General features: G+C 36.3%; 1 protein-coding gene across 1 annotated transcript in view; it reads right to left on the minus strand.

The window, feature by feature from the left end:
• LOC131675635 (uncharacterized) overlaps positions 1-23576 on the minus strand; it is a 188070-nt gene extending 164494 nt beyond the window's left edge. Inside the window, exons 1-3 of the mRNA XM_058954672.1 lie at positions 23572-23576; positions 23379-23454; positions 22333-22469 (exon numbers count right to left, since the gene is read on the minus strand). Coding sequence (XP_058810655.1) covers positions 22333-22469; positions 23379-23454; positions 23572-23576 — 218 coding nt within the window. The remainder of the gene's footprint in view (positions 1-22332; positions 22470-23378; positions 23455-23571) is intronic.
• Between the last annotated feature and the right edge of the window lie 1212 nt (positions 23577-24788).

The raw sequence follows: 24788 nt of genomic DNA on the forward strand, positions 1-24788 counted from the left end.
CATCAATACTGTACCCTTTAATTACATCCGTTACTATAGAACAGTACAAGTATAATGTCATCTGCCGCTATATTACCCATCATGTATAACTTTACTATAGACTTTACCGTGGTTTGACTTTTTGTGAATCAGCGTCTGAATTTAAATTGAGTTAGCTATTATTATAGAAAAAGATTAACTAGCGTAGGTATAAAAGCAGCGTTTCGTTGCTCGATAACTATTTCTTGCTCTTATGATTCTGAACTCTTGACAGTTTACGAATAAAAGGTCTTTTTGTTACTTAGCTCAGAAATCCGAAATAACTTCAGTATAAGATATATATTGTATTTCTTATTTTGACTAAAGAGTGTAATGCGGCACATTACAAGGCTTTTCCTGAGAGTATTGCATTATTTGCAACACTTCAGGAAAGCCATTCCTGTCCCTTGCCGCCTCGTAACCAGTTGTACAAAAGGAAAACAGACGCGCCCTAAAATAAACATTTAACCTTTTCCATGTCCGAACAACAAAACCGGAGATATTAGCGAAACAAGCTCGACGAACGCGATCCGACGGACATTAAAAAAAAAGGAGCGCACCATGGAATAAGAGAGCGCACGCACACACTCACTCACGACCACGTGTTGCCGACTGGAGAAAGAAACACGGGAAACTTAACTGGGAAATACAACGGAAATGCATGTTAATGACACATGCAGATCCGTTACACTCCCAGGCACCAACACTAACACTCATGAAACACTGACACACCTGGGGCGAGCAGAAAATCGCCGATGAAGTGGCAGCCGGCAATCAGCTGTGTCGGGCTGCTGAACACCATCGGCGACATCCTGAGCGTCACACACACTCACAACGATAGAAGCGCTCCAAAGACCGTTACGGGAACACGAGGTACACGCGCGAGAAAGTGAGCGGCCATTTTAAAGCGCCGAGACAAACTGAGCATGAGCGAGCGAGACCGACTGAGAGCGAGCGAGACAGACTGAGAGCGAGCGAACGAGACTAATCGCGGAGTGCGGGAGTGGATTTCTCAGTACAGTAGGTCGTCACGACGCGTGGATCCGTCGATGCCGGTGTTTATTGTTTCAAGTGATTCGCGCTGACCTTTCCGCCATTTCGTGGAATCGAACATGAGTGTTAGAATCAGGTAAAAGAAATCGGTGCTTAGATTATTCGTGCTGACCTTTCGCCAGAATTTTAAATTGTCGCGAGTGTTAGAGTTAGACGAGTAAAATCAGTGATCAGATTATTCGCGCTGACCTTTCGTCAGTATATTAATTCACCGTGGGATTTAGGTGCGAGGAAGATTAAGATTTAGTTGACTCGTGCTGACCTTCCGCTTGATCCGAAGTTAGTGTCAATGTTCAATTAATTGGAGGGTAATTAATAATGGATTAGGTCGCGCTAGCTAATTATTCGATTATTAGGGCGTATTTGAGAGTTGAACTAGGTAATAATTCTTTGATTGCGTCACGCTGACCATTCCGCCATTTTCGTTAATCAAAGGCCGACTGAGAAAACATTAGCTTTTCTATTATTTCGTGTCCTTGCTATTACGTATAATTATGCAGAATCATACTGACCTCTAATTAATCAGACCACGTACGTATGAATTGTGAAAGAAGTCAATAAAGGGTGATTAATTGTTCTTTATAAATTTTTGCTTCTTGTTACCCTACCTTATTTGTATGCTGATTATTTTCAGCCGCGAACGGTTATAATCGGGTAACGCTGATTCGTTATATATTTGGTTCCCACGATAGGTAACATACCCGCGAATTCGAACGAACTTCCGACCTGAGGTAAGGAGTAATCATCCGAACTCCCGGCATATCATAAACGAGGAGACAAAGAGGAAACGAATTGTTGGACACCGAGGCCTGGAGTAGAGGAGATCGCTAGAACCCAGACAGTTGCCCACACTGCGCAGTCGCCCTGAAAGCCAACCGTGGTACGCGGTGACCTTTAGGCCCTATCCCCGACGATCGCCCTAGTGAAACGGTTGTCTGGCGCCCTAAATAATCGAGGATAAAGAGCCAAACAGGCCTTATAGCGGAAGAGATTCTATAGCGCGGTCAAGACTCCCCGAAATTCCCCGCCACAAGAGTTTAAGTGAAATATCTGCTACCTTTTCATTTGACTTCTATCCTTTAAAAAAATTCGCGTTTCGCGCAAATTACACAGGCCGATAAAATTTAAAAAATGGAACCCAGAAACCAGACAGTACGTTCCCAAACGTTTTTGATGCGCTGAAACGGAATCTGACCTCAGAATTGCTCCATCACCCTAGGTTTTCGAGAAATCCTAACCTAAAAGTTCAAAAAACAAGATTTTTCACTATATTTCGCGTAGTATTACGTCGTAAGCCAATTTTATTTTAAAAAACGAGTAATGCTGTCTCCAAGTGCTACTCTTACCCTTCAAAACTCTTTTTTCAGATTTAAAAAATCTTTTTTTTCCATCGAGATATCATAGATTGAATTTGAGTGATTTAGCGATTTCGTTACAGCACGAAATAGTGGCGAATTTCTGAATGAGGAGTTATAGTGTAATTATATGTTTTTTGGGTCACTGAATCCAAATTTAACGTCAGAATGACTCTATAATCTCAATTCCCTTAACTCTAGAGCCCCATAACCTGCGACGCTGTAACCCCTGACCGATATACTCCAAAGTCCTTAACTCTCGAGCCCTTTAACCTGCTGTGGATAATCCCCGACCCTCACACCCCAATTTCCTTAACCCTCGAGCCTTTAACCTGGGAAGCTATAACCCCCGGCCCTATCGAGGGTTAAAGAAATTCGGGTTTGGTGGACAGGGAATACCGCTGGGTCAATGGAACAACGATAGACGTCATTTCTGCGGTAAAAGAAGGTAGAAGAATTTGTGTCTGTGATAGGAAAATTCATATCCAACTTACGTATACAAGTACAATTTATGTTTATATACAAGTGTCTATAACTTGCGAAATCGATCAGCTAGGATTTTTAATCTTACATTTTTCTGGTCTACTAACGATGAAGAAAGTATCTACGTTAGCAGATATCGGATTCACTTAGGGCCTACATTTCCTTACTTGAGGATAACCGTGTATGACATTGCTCAAAAACGACAAATTTTTGTGCTTCGTTCTTCATCCGTGTTAGGGATCGTGTTTGAGCGGCAGGCTAACGGAGAAGTCACTGGAATTAAATACTTTCTATTATTTCTCATATAACACTGCGTGCCGTATTTTTACTGATCTTTATTATTACTTTGTCTTCTAGAAATTTAATTATATTTACCCATTTCGTTATTAGAATAAGTTTATAATATTACTCGTGATTTCCAATTAACTTATAAGTTATTGAAGATGTCGGCATATAGAATTTCATGCAAAGGAAAAATCGATTCCTTTTGTAATATCTGCGGTAAATTTGAGGTAGCTCGACTTCGTCGATCGTTCACTGATATCATTAAAGATCACTTTGAAGAATGTTACGAGACACCTATGAAGAATTTAGACAAACTATGGGTTCCTAAATATATTTGTGAAGACTGTCGCCGAAGTTTGAAAAACCGGAATAAAACTAAAACCGAAGTTGTTCTCCAACCAACAATATGGCGTGAACCTAAAAATCACCATGATGACTGTTACTTTTGTAAATGTGATACTTTAGGTTTTAATCATAATAACAAATCTTATCTCATTTATCCGAACGTTTCTAGTGTAACAGCAGCTCAGTATGGAAAAATAGAAAGAAAAAAAAATTCTGATTCTGAGCCAAAAAAACTTCAACCAATAGAAGTTCCGGTAACAGACAAAAGCAGCAGTAGTGATGAAGAAGATTTTTCTGACTCAGAAAAGCCCAAACTTTTCGACCAAAATTCTTTGGATGATCTGATCCGTGATTTGAATCTTCCGAAAGATTCTTCAGAACTCTTAGCTTCAAGACAAAAAGAAAGAAATCTTTTATTACCTGAGACAAAAGTTTCTATTTACAGGAAGAGAGATATTAAATTTCGGCCATATTTTACTTGCGTGGATAACCTTGTTTACTGCAACGATATAAAGCATCTCATCAGTTTATAGGTAGTGCAAGGAGGTTATAATCCAGAGAACTGGCGACTCTTCATGGATGCATCTGTACAAAGTCTCAAGGCAGTACTTCTGCACAAGGGAATGAGTATGCAGCTATTCCCATTACTCATTCCACTGTGATGAAAGAGTCTCACGATAACTTTCGATTCCTTCTTGAGAAAATCAATTACAATGAACACAAATGGCTCGTTTGTGGCGATTTCAAGATGATCAATATATTAGTTGGCTTGCAATCTGGAAATACGAAGCACCCCTGTTTTTTGTGTCTCTGGGACAGTCGTGTACGAGAAGAACATTGGGTTCGGAAAGAATGGACGAAAAGAATCGGAATGGTTGTTGGATCACACAATGTCGTCCATGAGAACCTTGTTGATACTAAACATATCTTGTTACCTCCACTCCATATAAAACTGGGCTTGATGAAGCAATTTGTCAAGGCACTAGATAAGGAAGGCGAATGTTACAAGTATCTTCAGGGCAAATTTCCTAAATTGTCTGAAGCGAAAATTAAGGAAGGCATATTTGTAGGGCCAGACATTCGAGCACTTATGAAAGATGATAAATTCCTCTTGACAATGACGACTAATGAGAGAAATGCTTGGATAAGTTTCAAAAGTATCACCGAGAATTTTCTCAGAAACCACCGGGACCCTAAATACAAAACTATTGTGTCGACAATGCTACAGAATTTTCAAAAATTAGGGTGTTTGATGAGCCTGAAAATACACTTTTTGTTTTCACATTTGGAATACTTTCCGGACAATGTTGGGGCGTTCAGTGAAGAAATGGGTGAAAGATTTCATCAAGATTTCAGAAACAAAGGAATGAGAGCATGATGGCTGACTATTGCTGGGCTCTACACCAACACGATACATTGACAGATCATCATAGACGCAAATCTCTTAAACGTTCATTTCAAGATAAATGACAGCGTTTTCATAAAAAAAAGAAGTGAAAAACTGTAGGGTTGCAGATATTCAGATGCAACACTCACAAACTGAATAAATGAGATTTAAAACGCGTAATTGAAAGCTGCGTAGAATACAAGGCTTGGATATTGAAGGGATTGAAATGTAGAGACATACGGTTATACGATAGCAGCTTGAAGTGCTGATTGAGGAAATTCTGGCAAAGGAGTCTGAGGTTGCAGACTTGCAGGGCTCGGGGGTTGAATATAATTTGGAGGCTTGAGGTATTCTGCGTAGCGAATTTCGGAATGAGGGTTGGGGGTTATAGCGTTGCGGTAATAGGGCTCGAGGGTTGAGGAAATTGGGGTGTGAGCGTCGGGGGTTATAGCTTCGCAGGTTAAAGGCTCGAGGGTTGAGGAAATTGGGGTATGAGGGTCGGGGGTTATACCGCAACAGGTTAAAGGGCTCGAGGGTTAAGGAAATTGGGGTATGTCGGTCAGGGGTTACAGCGTCGTAGGTTATGGGGTTCTAGGGTTAAGGAAATTGGGGTATGTCGGTCAGGGGTTACAGCGTCGTAGGTTATGGGGCTCTAGGGTTAAGGGAATTTAGATTATAGAGTCATTCTGACGTTAAATTTGGATTCAGTGACCCAAAAAACATATAATTACACTATAACTCATTATTCGAAAATTCGCCACTATTTCGTGCTGTAACGAAATTGCTAAATCACTCAAATTCAATCTACGATATCTTGATGGAAAAAAAAGATTTTTGAAATCTGAAAAAAGGGTTTTGAAGGGTAAGAGTAGTACTTTGAGATAGCATTACTCGTTTTTTAAAATAAAATTGGCTTACGACGTAATACTATGCAAAATATAGTGAATAATCGTGTTTTTTAAACTTTTAGGTTAGGATTTCTCGAAAACCTAGGGTGATGGAGCAATTCTGAGGTCAGATTCGGTTTCAGCGCACCAAAAACCTTTGGGAACGTATTGTCTGGTTTCTAGGTTTTTTTCCTTGTCGGCTTATGTTATTGATCAAATTAACTGTTAACTATTAGCAACTAATTACCATCGGATAATAATCAAGGTAATAGTACACTGTATTAATTAATTATTTTATGCATTGTAATAACTGCTATTCTTTAATTTTGCTGTATTTACCACTCGTCATTCTAAGCTCACGGTTTCCGTGTTTAGTTCTAAAAAATTACCTACTTGCTTTGAACCTAAACATCTGTTGGCGTAGGCCTAACACTCTATTATTAAAAAGTTAACAAAATATAACCTTAATTATTTTGATAACTGTTGAATATTTGTACATGTGTGAGTGCGCAGCACATGGTTTTTCTGCGGAGACACGCGCATGTGCGAATACCTGTACATATAAGAACAATCTACCTCGCTCACTACGCTGGCTGTATTCCGTTAAAAGGAAGGCTAAAATAAATATTTTATTCAAATTAAAAGTATTTGTGTTTTTCCTGTGCGACGCCTTGGCAAATAATAACATAATAATAACATAATACCACAAGCTTCATTAAACATTTTTATATGTTCATCATCTTCAACTAATTCCATTGCATAGGCTGTATCTTTATAAGTCATGATACGTTCTTAAATCTTCAAATGATGCGGCACTTTTTCTTTTATTTAAAATGAGTTTTAAACAAAATCATTCATTATCTTTTGGCAATACAACACCTAATCTTCCTATTGTATTGTTTTTACGATTTCTTTTTATCCAAATTTTATTTTCAAAAGAAAAATGTTTAGGAATAGTTAAATATTTTATGTTTCTAGCATTTTTATGACATTTATTTAAATTGAACCATGCATATAATGTAGTTTTCCAATCCGATTCTATTTCGTTGATTTTCAGTATGAACTGCTAAATTTCTGCTAAATTCTCATATCCATGTACCTTCCATAGAACTAATGTAAGATATCTTCCATTGATATAAGTATTAGTTAATGACAATCTACATCATATTATGTTGTATCAATCTTTTCTGTTTTATCGTTCTTTTTAATTTGTTATAAGCCTTATAACCACCCTAACGAATAGAATCAAATATATACTTCAAACTTTGAATAGAAGTAGAGTATTCTACATTAATATGACATTTATATTTTATTGAAAGAAAAAGATTATAAGGAACTACCATAAAGTTATTCACTGGTAATTCTTTTCTGAAATTTTTAAATGTAAAAATAAGGAGGATACCCATTTTCTTAAAAAGTAGAAAATTTTTGAAATTTGTTAGAAAACTTTTTAATACAGATATTTTTCATTTATCTGTTGTTACGTCCCAAGCTAGAGTAGATTCCAGACGCTGAGGCTGACACTAAGCGACCGCTTGTGTGAGAAAACTCATTTGAAGGTTTCTTACGCAAGAACGCCTAAATGGTAAATTTGTAGCTCTCCGCGATCGCGAAAAGGTACACGTATATCTACAAGTCGAGGCTGTCTTTTGCAGAATTAACAAACCTGCATAATAGCGCTCGAATTGCACTTTTTGAGTAGAGCACCGCAAGGCCAAGAGAGAAATTATTCCCTCTCTCTCGGTCTCTCGTCCCTCTCCGTCTCTCAGATTCCACCTGATGCTCTCTTTAATTCTTTGAACTTGCTCTCTCTTTCTCGCCTTTACGAGAATCATCATATGTAAGGGGAAATACATGGCTCTCGCGGTTGATTTGACAGCGATAAGAGCGAAGTCATTAGCTAGTTGGCCGATAATATTTGTTGTCGCGCCAATGAGCGACTGACCTTTTTTTCACTATTGGGCTGGAAAAAAGCTTCTTCTTTTTCGAAACGACGAGCAAAAAAAGACAGATAGAGACGAGATGACAGAGAAAGTGGACGCATCATCCAATTTATTTAAAAAACCTATACTCTCCACTAATCCCTCTCGACTTGTACGTGGCTACGAATGGTGCTTCGAGTACACGATAGACTCGCTCAACAAGACTAATAAGAAGCAGTTGGAGGATAGTCTCCCGACATCCGAGGAAAACAGAACGTAACATCTATATAAGGAGACAGAGTTCCATGTATCATACACTTTTTACTAATTTTTGAAATTTTGGATTCGTAGGAATTTCAGCTAATATATATTTATCTATATCCCTCTGGTCTTTTCATTTTTAATTTAGAATCCAATGTTACTACAAGATGAGCATGTAGCAAACTCCTTTTTTTGGAATTCAATAGTATGCGAGTACTTTAATGAAAATATTATTATGTCTAATATTATTTAATAAAAATTTGATTTTTTAAGAAAATAATCTAATTTCTTTGTTGAGAATTTCGTTATAAATAGTTCCTTTCGGATATTTTGTCGAAACTATTATTATTTCTTTACATTTTGGGTTACATGTCAGGGACTGTTTGTAAACTAGCTACCTGTGGGTGGGGGTGTGGAAGGAGACAGGAAGTAATGAAAAATACTACGCTAATCTACGAGGGGAAGTGAGGAGCTAACTTCCAGCTACGTAGATGTAAGTAAAGATGTCGCAACGGCGTCGCTAGGTATAGTTAGTTTTATAATTCGTGGTTAAGTGAACGAGTAAGAGAAAGAATATCTGTCAAAAAAAAACGTTAAGCAAGTCAACGCTGGTCGACTGGTACGTTTTCATAATGGTGTTGTGATATACTAATGTTCGCATATTTTGTACGTGATTGGTTAAAGCTCAAGTGACAAAAATTTATTGGTTTCAAATTATCACCGTTATATAACAGACTCTATCAAACACATCAAAAGCGTTATGCCGCTCCGTTAATCACGTATGAATATATGTGTATTCGCCTATACGTTTGATACTTTCGTTTCAATGTCTCCTTTTCCAGCAAAGTTCAACTCACCTTAAGTCACCTGACTTGTGACACTTGATTTATCGTAGGTGTGAGTGACCTAATGTTTACTCCAACTATTCCCTAGATGAAATCGGTTTAAAAAATAACCGGCGACGGATCCGTTAAACTAAATAACGTAATGCGGCGAATAAAATTAAGACGTTTATTTAAAAAAAAAACTACAGTCTTCGTTGGGCCGAAAGACTTGCGCACGAGTATAGGATTTACAATTTTACTATTATACGGGGAGAGAGAGAGAGAATTCAAAATTCTGCCGCGAAAACTAACGCACGGTGCGAATAGACAAACGATCGCGATTGACAAAATACTTTCGCAAGTATTTCGTCGCGCAGAAAAAGGGAGGTGCACCTACCCTGCGGTGCAATTACGGTAATCAGCCATAATTGTTGTTGGAAAAATTACTGTTGGTCCCTGGAGATCTTACTGCGCTGCTTCGGTCAAAGAGATCGGTAGCTGCCCTGCGTAATGCTGCTATTTCGCTGCTGCTGTGGTTTGCTGCAGTTTATTTCGCACCTCTCTATTACTCGCGCGAATTATGAATCCAAAACCAATAGATCATATAATCGGCAAATGGCAAAACGCAGTGGAAAATTTTGGCGATTTCCCGAACAACAGCTGAGACTTAACTGAAAATTTAACTCTCGCGCGCCTCCTCTCTCTCTTAGACGTTCGCTCTAGCATCACGAGTGCTACCGAATCGCAAATATATCGATTGATCGAATCGACTACCGTTGCAACATCTTATTTAATATTTATAGTTGGTTTACATGCTTTATTTACTTTGAAATTTTCTTAAATATCATAAAAATGAAAAATGGAAATTCTAATAGTACTTTTTAATCTATTTAGACAATTCAAAAAAACGCTCAAGCTTGTCTCTAGATGATGAGTGTATTCAAAGTAGTAGTATTATTCATCCAAAGCCAAAACAAGAAGCTGTAGAAAATGAAATAAAAGTTATGGAGACTGAATCAAATTGTTATTTTATGAAACGGAACACAGGCCTTGGAGAGGATAATATTGATAAAGTAATTACTAGTAAAATAAGAGAGTTAGAAAACAAAAATTGAAAGAGCTGAAATCTAAAGCTCAATGGCAAAGAACTTTCAAAGAAAAAAAGCGTCTAAAGGGTCTAGCAGGGTAAAATGGTCAAAAATGCCTTTGAGTCATCCGGGAAAATAATTATACCCCCATGTTCAGCATGAAAAATGACTAGGATTCCCAGATTTTCAGACCCCTAAACCCATACAGGTCCCTATAAGGCCCAGTTTTGTCATTTTTGGTTTTTTGACCAAATCTCGGTCAGTTTTTGAGCTAGAAAAATCTTTCTTGTTTTAAATTGTAGGGTTTTTAAAGCCCTATAAAATGGCCGTGCTCAAAAAATTTTTGGCGCGAAATTCAAATTTTTAGAGCCGTTCAAAAATTTTAAAATTTAATATTTCGAAAATGAAGACCGACTCTTTGCTAGAAAAAAAATATGTTGTGTATTTTTGACTGAAAAATGTTCCTGATTTTTTTCAGATTTTTAAAAGTGGTGGAACGACCTTAAAAAAAATAAAAATCAACAAAAAACCTAGTTTTTCTCCCCTAGCGCTTTGTAGGTTAAATCTATGATGAAACAAATAGCACCATCAAATTCTGCGGAAAAAAATACATCGAAAACATGTATCACATGTATGGAAAAAATCAAAATCCTTCACAAATTCAGTACATGATAGCATCGGCCATGCCGATCGGCTCCACTGGCAGTGTAAATATTTATTCCTTTTCGATTCAAGGTCAACTCAAGATTGTTTTCGAACATGTGATACATGTTTTCGATGTATTTTTTTCCGTAGAATACGATGGTGCTATTGGTTTTTTCATAAAATTGACCTCATGAGCGCTAGAAGTTAAAAACTAGAAAAAAATCAAGTTTTTCGCGTCTTTGGTTGAGTTTTATGAAAAAACTCAGTAGCACTATCGTATTTTACGTGAAAAAATACATCGAAAAAGTGTATCACATTTTTTTATAATATATAAGACCTCAATAACACCGTATCATAGTTACAAGGCGTTTAATGTTGTATTATCGATTATTTTACTTGATTGGCATTTATAGTAAGCTTTTTTACTTGAATACTGTAGGGAAAAAATAGATTGCGCAGGTGGGGCTATAATACAGGATATTTGACTATTTCTGAAATAGAAATTGTTTTTTTCCACAGGTATGTATGTTTTATTAACTTCACGGTTACAATCTCATATGCATTAAATCATTATTTTTACAAAACATGAGTAAGTGTGTGCATGTGTGTCAAATATATGTGATATAATATAATGTTTACAATTTTAGATACTTCTGGTTTAGTTCTTATACGCCAACTTATTTTGCTCAAAATCTTTCAAGCAATGGTCAAGTTATTATCACTTTTGCCATCACACCAAGCCGTGCCCTATATGCCAAAAGTGATATTTCCGTCTCGGAAACATAATAATTAAAATTAATTTTTTTCTTATTTTTGGTAATTTTTTATATTTACGGAACTTTCTTTTTAATTTTATTAGTTACGGTATTGCTTACGACATGAAAAAAAGTTTATTTAAAATAAACCAGAAAAAACTTCCTAATTCTAAATCACATGAATCGATTATTGACATCGACATTTTTTTTGCAAATGCATTGATCTAGCGTGATCAGAGGTAAATCAATGTCAATAGTCGAATCACTTGCCAATGAAAATAAATTCAAAGCTAACGATTTGCTGAGCATGTCTTTTTCATCGTTAAATATTCTATCGGAGGTTCCTGAAAAGATCAATCTACATTGTTCATATTAACATTGTAACGTAGTGGATTTACAAAGTCGGTTAGTGGCATACAAATATCTAATGCGGTTGAAGTGCTTCTAAAACAAAAATATTAGTATTGCATTAAAAAATAGTGATTAATGGTTTGATTTAAAAATAAATAGTGTATTAATTAAGTAGAGTTACAGAAAATAACGATTTTTATTCACTCCAACAGAATGAAATGACTCTGAATTTTTTCTATCATTCAACGAACATTTAAAAAAGATTATGACCTGACATTAGTTGGCGTATGATTTTCTTACATTCATAAAATAAATTATTCATTAATATTTTTAATTATAATGTTCTGCATTATTTCAAATTATGTAATAATTTTTGTTTTTCACAACGAAAGAGTTCATATAATTACAAAAATTTTTAAATAATGAGTGTGATTTGAATACTCGAAAATTGGAATTATTTTTGCTGGATTGAAAATAATAATAACATTTTATTATAAAACAGTGAGTTCATTTTAGAACCAAACATTTAGTGATTTCTAATATATCTATATGCATAAAATCAAATCTTTACTTAACATATATTGCCAATGAAGTAAACACTTTATCCCTACGTTATTACTCTTTATTATCACATTAGATCAATTGTTCTTTAGAATTTTTTTGTGTTTTTTTCTAAATAAACTATTCTATCTCACAAGCTAATACTGCAACTGATAGAATTAAAATAAAAGTTCCTTAAAAATAAAAAATATCTAAAAAACGAAAAAAATCAATTATAATTACTTTTTTACAAACATTGCCAAATGTATTTAACATTTCAAAATTTTCTCTTCCAAATAATGACATTATTGATGAACTCCAATGTATTTTTTCCAGAATGTCACTATGTCAGCCTCAGGTATTGGTAAAAAATGCGCTTGCTGCGGTTTACCAGAGAAAAAATTAGTGGGACCCAAACAAACTGTTGACACAGATGATGAAGCTTATACTTTGTCCGATTATTTGGCTGTGACACTTGTAATGGGAGACATACTTTGTCAGAAATGCAGTGGTTCTGCCCGCTTCGCCAAAGCAAAACGCAGAAAAATCGATCAACCACAAAATGTAAATACTTTGCAAATCGACAGTCAAGGGTCAACATCTTCTTCAGAGACATTATCGCAACCACATAATGATACAGTTTATGTTCCACCAAAGAAAAAAGTTATTGAAAAAGCAAAAGATACTATTGAGTTACCTTTAAAAAGAGTAGTTTCTACTCATGATTACTGTTGTTTATGCAAAAGCAAAACAAATATTGTTATTGTTCCTTTCGATGCAAGAAAACAAGCTTTTGTTGAAAGAGATATATTCATACCAGAGGGTAATAGATGTTGCCGAAAACACTTAATAAAGAAAAGATTTTATTCAGATGAGTTAATTAATTTAAAAGTAGTTTCTAATTCAACTACCACAACAGCTGCAGATATAACAAAACTATTTAAATCTTTGAGTTTAACTTCCGACAGAGAATTACACGATAAAATCGGAGATTTTTCAATCTCTGAAGAGAGGATTCGTACGTTTACTGGATTGAATTGGGAACAACTAATAGAATTGCGAGAAATGATGGTTTCGTTGAGGAATACCGACAATCGGACTGTTACGCAAGCTGTTGTTGTTTTTTTGTTCAGATTACGAACAGGAAACTCAAATGAGATAATCTGTTCTGTTCTCGGCCTTGATCGTCATCAGCAAGTCTCTGAATTTTCAAAGTCTGTGTTAAGTGCCTTTGAAAAAGATGTATTGCCTTCGCGCTTTGGTTTACAAGCCGTCAATCGAGAGGACTTGATTGCTAATAATTCAACGATTCTCCTTCAGAAGCTTCATGGCATAAGTGATAACAATCTTTTGTTAGTTGGCGATGGCACTTATTTGAAGCACCAAAAAAGTTCCAATAACGAATACCAACGAAGATCTTTTTCTGGACATAAGAAAGTTCCTCTATGCAAGCCCTTTACTCTGTGCACTACAACTGGTTTTATTGTTGATGTACTGGGGCCGTTTTATGCTAAAGAAAACGATTCTATGATTTTGGAAAAAATTTTGAAGGCCCACGATAACAATTTAAAGAATTTGATGTGCAAAGAGGGTGATGTTTTTATTCTTGATCGAGGGTTTCGCGATATAAAATCAAAATTAGAAAATGATGGTTATCGGGTCCTCATGCCAGCCTTAAAAGATAAAAATCAGAAACAATTGTCAGCGGAAGATGCAAACAAATCTCGACTTGTTACCATACTTCGTTGGGTGGTGGAAGCGGTACACGGAGCTGTAGCTCAGAAGTATAAGTTTTTCCATCAGCAATTAGATAATCGTTACCTGACTGAAGCTGGTCTTTACTGCAGAATTGTTTGCTTTTTAATTAATCAATTCGGAAAACGAATCGTGTCAAGGGCTTCGACCGATAATGAGATACTCAATTACATTCTTTCAAGAAATTCCAATGAAAATAGTTTAGCAACGGAAGTGATATCAGGAAAATATAGTCGAAGAAAGAGTTTATTCAAAACGTTAAGGTCAGATGAGCTAGAAGATTTTCCTGAAATGACGGAACAGGATCTAGTCAAACTATTCACTGGAACTTACCAACTCAAACAAGCAATATCCTATTTAGCTGAAATGATGGGCGACACGTATGAAATAAATGTAAGTTACTACCGTGAATCTGCTGATCTAATCAAGTTACAAGTGAGATCTAGACATATCGAAAGTAAACAATACAACTGCTATATTCACTACAAACCAAATACCATTGGCTGTGCTGGCATACTGCGTTTTTGCTGTGAGTGTGCTAACGGTATGAGAACAATTGGATGCTGTTCTCACGTGGCTGCCGTTATTTATTATTTAGCGCACGCCAGATTCCAATCTTCCATTGTAAAACCTGCCCAACATCTAACAAAGATTTATGAACAAGATCATGTGGTGGCTGTTATTGAAGCAGATAGTGATGACGATTGATACATGTGATATGATTGATACTTTGATTATCTCAAAAGAATATTTTTTCTATTTTTGTAAAATGTAAACAAATTATTAAATAATCACAGAAAATTGATATCTCTAGAAATTGTTTGTTGTCTTCTTATTTATTAGTCGCACACTAATCAAGTATACCCTTGAACCATGCTCCAGCTAAAAATGAATCTTTAAAAAAAAATTTTCGTAAGGTTAAAAATAATAGTAACGATAATTTTTCTTATTCGATATTTTTTGAATGAATCGCTCAAAGTAAATCTTAGAATCAAACTAATACCACTATCGTATTTTGTGCCAAAAAATACATTGAAATCATGTATACGTGTATTATGAAAAAAACGTCTGCTCTATTAGCCGGATCGATCGGCATAAGACATCATTTTCTTACCTGAACTTGTTAATGATTAATATCCTTACTGAAGTATTAAAAAAAATGTGATACACTTTTTCGATGTATTTTTTCACGTAAAATACGATAGTGCTACTGAGTTTTTTCATAAAACTCAACCAAAGACGCGAAAAACTTGATTTTTTTCTAGTTTTTAACTTCTAGCGCTCATGAGGTCAATTTTATGAAAAAACCAATAGCACCATCGTATTCTACGGAAAAAAATACATCGAAAACATGTATCACATGTTCGAAAACAATCTTGAGTTGACCTTGAATCGAAAAGGAATAAATATTTACACTGCCAGTGGAGCCGATCGGCATGGCCGATGCTATCATGTACTGAATTTGTGAAGGATTTTGATTTTTTCCATACATGTGATACATGTTTTCGATGTATTTTTTTCCGCAGAATTTGATGGTGCTATTTGTTTCATCATAGATTTAACCTACAAAGCGCTAGGGGAGAAAAACTAGGTTTTTTGTTGATTTTTATTTTTTTTAAGGTCGTTCCACCACTTTTAAAAATCTGAAAAAAATCAGGAACATTTTTCAGTCAAAAATACACAACATATTTTTTTTCTAGCAAAGAGTCGGTCTTCATTTTCGAAATATTAAATTTTAAAATTTTTGAACGGCTCTAAAAATTTGAATTTCGCGCCAAAAATTTTTTGAGCACGGCCATTTTATAGGGCTTTAAAAACCCTACAATTTAAAACAAGAAAGATTTTTCTAGCTCAAAAACTGACCGAGATTTGGTCAAAAAACCAAAAATGACAAAACTGGGCCTTATAGGGACCTGTATGGGTTTAGGGGTCTGAAAATCTGGGAATCCTAGTCATTTTTCATGCTGAACATGGGGGTATAATTATTTTCCCGGATGACTCAAAGGCATTTTTGACCATTTTACCCTGCTAGACCCTTTACAAAATTTAAAAGAAGAATTTCTAGAAGCACCTACTTATCTTGATAACAGAAATGAAGTAATTGCAGATATTAAAATGTATACTGGATCAGCTGACGACAAACGACGCTCTGAAGCAATTCGTACTTTCAAAACTCTGGATGCTCTATACGAAGAATTTAAGTTAGTTCAAAATCATATGTCAAAATCACCACTTTACCTTCGTTTTCTACCGCGTTGTTCAAGGTGAAGGAAAGGACAACGTCACGTAGCGATATTTCCTGTCATATTGTATCGTGCATAATCCGATTTTCACAGAAATCATATAGATCAATACTTTTACCATTTTACTAAGCTACTATCATGGATTTGAAGAACTAGCTTCGATTATTAGGCCTCAGCAAGTAATTTCGCAAATTCAATAAAAGGCATTACTCGATAAAATAGTATATAATTAAAATCTCTCTTCAAATGCTGTTTATACGGTAAGCTTGATATTTTTTAGGCGTGTATTATTTCGTAGAACGACGAAGCTAAAGTACGACTAGGGATTACCGTGGCCAAAACTCAAGCTTCATTCCTCATGCATTCGATGTATAAAATTTGCCTTCCAGATTACGGTGTTGGACAGTTGATCATCGTCACAAACTCATTCCATTCATTTATGCTGGCATAGTCATAAAAAATAATTGTATTGGTCACAAAAAAGCTGTTATATACTCATGACCAACGTATATTGCAATATGTAGTAGCAACCACTATAGTTCAATAATCACTACACACGCTATCGATTTCGAGAGATTAGCAGAACTAGATCATTTTCAGATATCAGGAAATAAAACGATGGCAGTTTCAAACCTGTGCTTATGCTGTCAGTAAAAGAGGGGCATGATGAGAACTCAGATGGTAACGTAAACTCCTATTTTTTATAACTCTAAATATACAGGATGTAACAAAAGTATCGAAACGGTTCTGTATTTTTTCAGGTAAGGTATTTTCGAAAAAGGTTAGAATCAGATCTTTCGTTACTTTTTGCAAGGAATTCAATGATGACCTTGGATTTTACTTTGAACCTCACCTTCAAGGTTATTTCAAGGTCAACTTTTCTTTAAAATGGAAACCCCTCTTTTCTATAAATTTAAAAAATTTTTATATCGAATAAAGGTTAAACATGTGTTGTTAGAGAAACATCTAGAAATGTCGCAGAATTAGTAAAGATTAGGATTAGTATTATTTGACCTCTAGGGTTGTCCTTGACTTTGGAACTCGATACATATTTGAACGTAAAATTTGCCGCTATGAAAAAGAGGAGTTTCCATTTGAAAAAAAGTTGACCTTGAAATAACCTTGAACATGAAGTTCAAGGTCAAATCCAAGGTCACTATTGATTTCCTTGTAAAAAGTTACGAAAAAACTGACCCTAATCTTTTTCAAAAATATCTTTCCTGAAAAAATACAGGACCGTTTCGGTACTTTTGTTACGCCCTGTATATAGACGAGTAATTAGATGTCTCGTTTAAGCACGACTGTGACGCATTTTCATATTTTTCTTTCACTGAAATTGCCCATTTTCATATTATATCGTCTGTTCGTCGTTGATGAAATGGCATCTCACTAATCATATGTATTAATCGGCAAATGCGTTCTACCAATAATCATTCTGGTTCTCAATTTTTCTCTCGCGTAAGTACATCGTAATTTGCACGCTGGGCAAGTTACTTACTAATTACATCATTCGTCCCTTCCATACGTAATTTATATCATAAATGAAGTCGTGAACAGAATTCTAATTTCCGAATAAACGACTCTCTCTTTACAACTTATTCAAGCTCGTAAAAGTATACGTACCTCGCTAAAACTTGACGTTCAAATACGGTATAATCATAATCATCCTGGTCGAGAGATGGATTGTCAAAACTGATTATTGATGACGGATACTGAGCATCCACTAATCTATTCATTTGAGCCATATATCGGCATACTCGAAACGAGTCGACATGGACCAGATATTGGTACAATCCATATAAATTATCATCAACCATAAATTAACATGATTTAAGCGTTCGCTATGAGCCATACAGGCGACGATTGAAGTTAATCTATTGAGCCATATAGCGACATGACCTTAATTAATAGGAAACTAGAGTGAGGAATTATATAGCGAGTTTTGTTCTCTTATTGGTAAAAGGTCAAAAGGTTAACGTCTACGACCCTTGGGTCTAGAGTGAGCAGAAAACATAGGATGGATTTTCGACAGCTCAACTTGCGCAACAACACACTTCATAAATTAGCTTTATCTCTCTAATAAGGAAAGTGTCACTTACAATACTGACATTTATATCTTGTTTATCATTCATACTTCTTTTATAAATAGGATTTGTATTTCTAATTAATATCAATCTCTTTACTCCAATTTCAACGCGAACATTGGAATTCGGATTTGGATTTGCTCTTGGATTTTGAGTTATTGACCTTGATCCCTATCATAAATGTTTCGCGGTAAATATATAATAATCTCGTGATGTGAGAAATCAATACTTCGAGTTATTAAAGTATTTTTTTTATATTGTTCTTTAGCAATACAATGTTTGCGAGAATGGTTTATGGCCAAAAGTATGATTGAACCTTTTTCTATATTCATCTATAACACTGGTAGCTTATATTCGTAGATAGTCATGGTTGTGAGATTTGCTCACGCGGTGTTCAATGGTACTTTTAATGAACGTAACATACTGTCTTGATTCCCTTATAAATTTTTAAATGATAAATTTTGTAATGATGGAAAGAAGGGTAATAGTGAGAAATGGAAATTCACTTAATTTTAATTATATTCAGCAACGTTTCGTCAGCACATTTGCTGACCTCTTCAGGCTTTATTAATAGAAAAACAACAAATTATTAACAATAGAGTTGCAAAAGTAATCTTGAAGTCAAATTCTTATAGGCTAAAACGAATAGCTCGTAGCACAGTCAAATTACAATAAAGTGAGAAATCAAGTATTTCAACCCATATACATACACTTCATCCATTATCCCTTCCTCATCGATCTTAATAAAGGCTTATAAATGTGACTAAGATATTATATATCCTCTTTTCTATTTAACGTGTTTTTATGTAAGCCAATGTGTAACATTTCGGATATTCTGCGTTTCTTATAACTCTTTTCATAATCCAATATCTTAGCTTTTTTCCAGTCAAATTCGTGTGAGGACGTTCTTCTATGTGTAGCTACTACTGTAGCTGAATCAATATTTTTTTGTGTTCGTTTAATCTAATTTTTGAGGAACGCTAACTTTCACCTATATAGACCGCTGAACATTGTTTGCAGTTAAAACTGTAGACAATACCAGTGTTGTCTAATAAATCAAATTTGTCTTTTCCTAAACGGATAAATTCTTGTAATGGTTTTTGTAATAAAGGGATAGGCATAATGTTATGTTTTTTTAACACAGATGAACATTTTTTGAAGATGTTGCAATTATTCGGAATAGCGACTGTAGGTAATTTTTGATTTTCTAATTTTTAAGAATTATTATTCCCTTTTTTGTATTTATTGATCCGTTTCTGTATATGTTTTTTGATAAATAAAGATGGATAATTATTCTTTTTCAGGATATTAGTAATTATTTTTAAATTGCTGGAATGAAATTTTTTGTCACCAAGTAAAAATACTCGGTTAACTAAATTTGAAACTATATTAACTTTTTGATGAATTGTATGTTCTGAGTTAAAATTTAAAATTCTGTCAGTTTGTGTTGTTTTTCTAAACCAGTCAAATTCTAATTTATTATTATTTCTGATCAATTTTAAGTGAAGAAATGGAATAAAATTATTCATTTCAATTTCAAACGTAAATTGTAATCTATTATGGTAAAAATTGAACGTCTCGATAACTAAATCAATTTTATCTTTGGGAACGCACATCAAAGTATCATCAACATATCTGTAATAGAAAACAGGATTAATTTGATATTCATTCCGCAACCTGCTCAGGTAATGTTTCTCTAAGTCTTCCATCACAATATCAGCCAGTAGAAGAGAGATAGGTGAGCCCATCGGGCTTCCAAATATTTGTTTATAATAAATGTTGTTGAACACAAAATATGTGTTATTATATAAAAATTTTGTAATGATGGAAAGTACTTTTAATAATTTGGTATTTTTAATAATTTGCTATTCTACTACCTTCTTTATTGTCAGAACGAACAGTGTTACATATAAAATATTGCGGTATTTTCAAAGAAATTTATGTATGAAGTTGGTTTCGGATATTAATATTACATCAGTATTATTGTTTATTAGAAAGATTTTTAGTTCAAGACTTCATTAAGCTAATCCGTTTCTGTTCCAACAGCTATTTTAATTTATACATGCATTTAATCTTATTTAGGAACGTTGTAATCAAATTGAACATTGTATTCATTCTCTACATCAGTTGCATCATCATAATTTCTAGCTGACTGATATTGTGTTTTATAATATTACCGTTCACTGTTTGAGCATATATGAGTCTAATGTTATTTTCGTTAATTTGAATTTCTCTCTATATTTGTTGTAGTTTTAGTGAATAAGAAATCATTTGTGTTACAGTAGTTTACTTACACTGCATTTATAGCTTGATACACGATTGTCATACTTTACTTCTTTAATTGTCTGTAACTTGCATTCACATACAATATATCTTAAGGTAAGCTAAGTTAAGTAGAAAGTTATTACCGAACTACAAGTAAACCTATCAAGAAACTAACTCTCACTGTATCCACAACTTTTAGGACAAAACCATAGAGGTTATCTCGTTGTGTCAAAAGTGTGGCTCTATAATACTGAGTATTTGAAGAAGTATTTGAAAAAATTAGTTTAAAAATTAGTTGCAATGCAATAAAATATTTTCTATAAGGGGTACCCGCTAATTAAAAATGGAACAATACTATTGTTCCTATTTTGGTAGTCATGTCTATATAGCTCGAGAAAGATAATAGTTTACCACGCAGAAGATATTTGTTTTTCACAGAATGTTTCTCTAACTAATTAGTTAAATACGCATACGAACCATTGTTTTTTTTTCAAATAAATAAACCCTAAGGAAACTGATGATATTTCGTCGAACGGTAAATAAAAATGCAATCATATATTTTATAAGTAAATTTAAATAAATTCAGAACAGATATTTATTAGGAATTATCCTACTAACATATAAGTCAAACAGTAAAATCATAGATTGTATTATAATAATTAATTTTGGGACTTCGGTCGTAATCAATATTATTTTTGAACACTCAAACAAAATTTTTGATAAATTTATCCCAAATTAATACAGGTATTTAAAAATTTATTATTTGTGACGGTAAACGTCATATTAGCGCTGATAGCCTAACCTAGTGGCTGCCCGCGGGGGCAGCACCTACCGGAAGACGAAAAACGTAATGAGGGAATTCGGCACGCGACGAAGCGGAACGCGCGCGATTGAAAATAAACCAGTATGGGACTAGCTATCGATACAGCGACCGCAAAAATCGAGGCTCGTAACCTGATCGCCTGAACGCACGGCAGAGATCGAGTGATTGTTGTCGTCGAAGTATCCAGAGTGCGCTGACCAGAGCCTGCAAACACGGTGTCCTCCCCTGCCACCACGAGTGTGTGTGAAGTGTTTCGCCATCGAGGGCGAAACCGTGCGCGCGCAAGTTCGCGACCCAAAAGAAAGGGAGAACAAAAGACTTTATCCGAACGTGTGTGTGCTAAGTTTTGTTCGCTGCCGAACACTCGTCATTAAGGTAAGCTGGCCAGCTTAATCTCGCGACCGCGATTGCATGCCTGATAATCAATTTTCCGTACTCGAGGCGAAACGTGCATGTAATAGCTCTGCTAACAAAGAGCGGCGAGCGATCCGACACTGTATGTCGTTGTCGTGCGAGCGCGGTATGTAAACATAAACACGCGGGCCGAGTGTAATGTAACATTCAGAAATAATAAAGATTTTTCGTCTGTGATATTAACCAGTACTTTTGACGTGTTTATTTCGTATTCATAGTTAGTTGGTTGACTGACACCTGTTCCCTCTTGCTCTCCGACTTCCGTATTGAACATAGGTAATTACGTGCGTTTTTCAATACGATTACGCGGATGAAATTAATTAAACGGTAGCAACCCCGTTACATATTTAATATCTATTATTTCCTATGTATAATACTTTATTTAAAGATACTTTAGTTTTTAAAATTAAAAATATATATCAGCACAAATTTGAAGCAAATAAATTTCTCGTAGAAATTCTTCTTAAACTAAACGATAAAATGGTTGTATGTACATAAAGAATTATATAATTTTTTAACAATTTAAATTTTAGTAGAATCTTTACTTACAAAGTTCCGGCGAACCCCGCAGCTTTGTGCCGAAGTAGTGTTGGTTCCGGCGGTCGACACATTAAAATCAATTCTTGATCAGCTAGCATGACTACACCGGGAAAAGCCGGGAACCAAATCCTCAAATGAATAAAACCCTGTGAAATTTCAGATATATAATATATTACTATTTCATCTTAAAACTATGCACATAATAATTGTTATTAAAATGGTAAGTCAAAAAAAGAATTTATTATTTAACGTCTTTAACAAATTTTTCTTCGATGTGAAGCAACTAGCATCTCGATTAGCTATTATACTTGATTACTAAATGCTGCTGCGTATGCACTTCGTACAGCTAAAAATGTGCGCCAAAATGCAAAATTTAGCAAAAAATAAATTGAATTAAATACAGATTCGTAGTGCGAGCATGGATTAGCTAGATATCAATAACGAGCAAACATGAAACGTGACTTAAAAGCAAAGAGTCGATGTGTTTATTGCGTATTTCAAAAATACAAGATTACTAAACGTTCGAGATGTTTGATCACGCACATAATAGTTTTTTACGTATCTAGGGAGAACCTCTGCGGGTTACGTCGAGGCGCGTTGATGATAGGTGGGGGTAGAGTGCCGAGGCCGCGTAGCGTAGTAGTAGTAGTAGTAGTAGTAGTAGTTACTACTACTACTACTACTACTACTACTACTACTACTACTACTACTACTACTACTACTACTACTACTACTACTACTACTACTACTACTACTACTACTACTACTACTACTACTACTACTACTACTACTACTACTACTACTACTACTACTACTACTACTACTACTACTACTACTACTACTACTACTACTACTACTACTACTACTACTACTACTACTACTACTACTACTACTACTACTACTACTACTACTACTACTACTACTACTACTACTACTACTACTACTACTACTACTACTACTACTACTACTACTACTACTACTACTACTACTACTACTACTACTACTACTCCGTGCCTCCCTCTGTGCACCCCGCGGTGGGAGGAGTGGGCACCCACCACCACAACACGGCGCGTCCTCGGGTTGCGGATTGAGGCTAGTCTTTTAGACGCGGACAGCCGGTGGGTCAGTACACTACAACACGCACACAGACCTAAATCACGACACTTTCATACTAAGCTTCCTGTGCCCGTCCCGGGCACCCTGTGTGACTCGGGGTGGGCGGATGAAAGCCACATGCATTACACCTACTCCATCACAAACAACTACACGAGAACACTCAGCACACTTGCGCTATAAGAACACCAGCTAGACACCCTCGTTTTTTCCCGGCCTCCCCGGGGTGAGAGGGTACAGCGTTTAAAACCAGAAGCGCTCCTGGGCCGCCGGTAGTAGGGGGACCCGAACCCTGGGTTAACCGCCAGGGAGGCCGTCCCGCACAACGGTGTATAATCCCGCTCCTGTATCAGTGCCGGGTGGTGCCCGGATGGGACCCTGCTGCAGGGTGCGGGGGGCTACGCCGAGGCCACTGCCCCGCGGGGGTGAGGGAATACTGCGGGGGTGGACGGCGGGAGCCGAAAGGGCCTCCAGTTTACTGGAGGTTTTCTGACATACATGACACAACACACTATACACGACGTAGGTTTTGGGAGGAAAAAGAAAAAACATGGAAGAGGAAAATAATGAAGAAAACGCACCTAGAGCGCAAGGTGCATTGGGTCTCCCACCCACCCCTGCAGGACAAAAACACCAAGCTCCGCAGGCAACAACAGGTAGGAAAAATCATACCGGGAGTAAGATCAAACCCGGCGTCGAGGAGAGCACGGAGGAAACGGAGCCTAGAGACAGGGAAGAGGAAACTCTGGAGTCCGACTCCCAAGCTGAGCTCGTTGGAAAGCTTTCCAACATTCTTGGTGTTCTCACTAAGCTCATTTGTAAGCACGGGAACACCAAGAAGGAGATTAAAGATGGCATAGAGGAGACAAGGGCCATCGTAGAGGTGCTGTCTGCACGACTGCACAGTAGGGCCAACAGGGACGCAGCGCAGATCAAAAGGTGTCGGCAGGAGACGCCGAGTCCGAAGGACAGCGCGGCGCCCTCGGCTAGACCGAAGCCCAAGAAGCAGAGGCAGGAGGAGGCCAGGGTGGCGGCGCGGCGGAACCAAGGCGCAATGCCGTCCGAGGCTGGCACGTCAACGTCAATGGACATGAAGGAGCCACCATCGGACACGGCCTCGCAACAGGAGGACGAGCCGGGCTGGACGACAGTGCCGACAAAGAAGAAGGCGAAAAAGGTAAAGAAGGACGCCCCTCCTAGGAATAACCACCCGAGTAACCGGGCAGCCCCAGGAGGAAAAAACAATAGGAAAAAGAAGAAGAGCGCCTCCGTGAGGATCAAGCCGGACGCGGTGCTCGCAGTTCCAGCAACCGGCAAGACCTACACGGAGGTGTTGAAGAGGATGACGGAGG

The sequence above is a fragment of the Phymastichus coffea genome, unplaced genomic scaffold (genome assembly GCF_024137745.1).
Source record: "Phymastichus coffea isolate CEN01 unplaced genomic scaffold, Cenicafe_Pcof_1.1 PCOF00027, whole genome shotgun sequence".
Taxonomy (NCBI): domain Eukaryota; kingdom Metazoa; phylum Arthropoda; class Insecta; order Hymenoptera; family Eulophidae; genus Phymastichus; species Phymastichus coffea.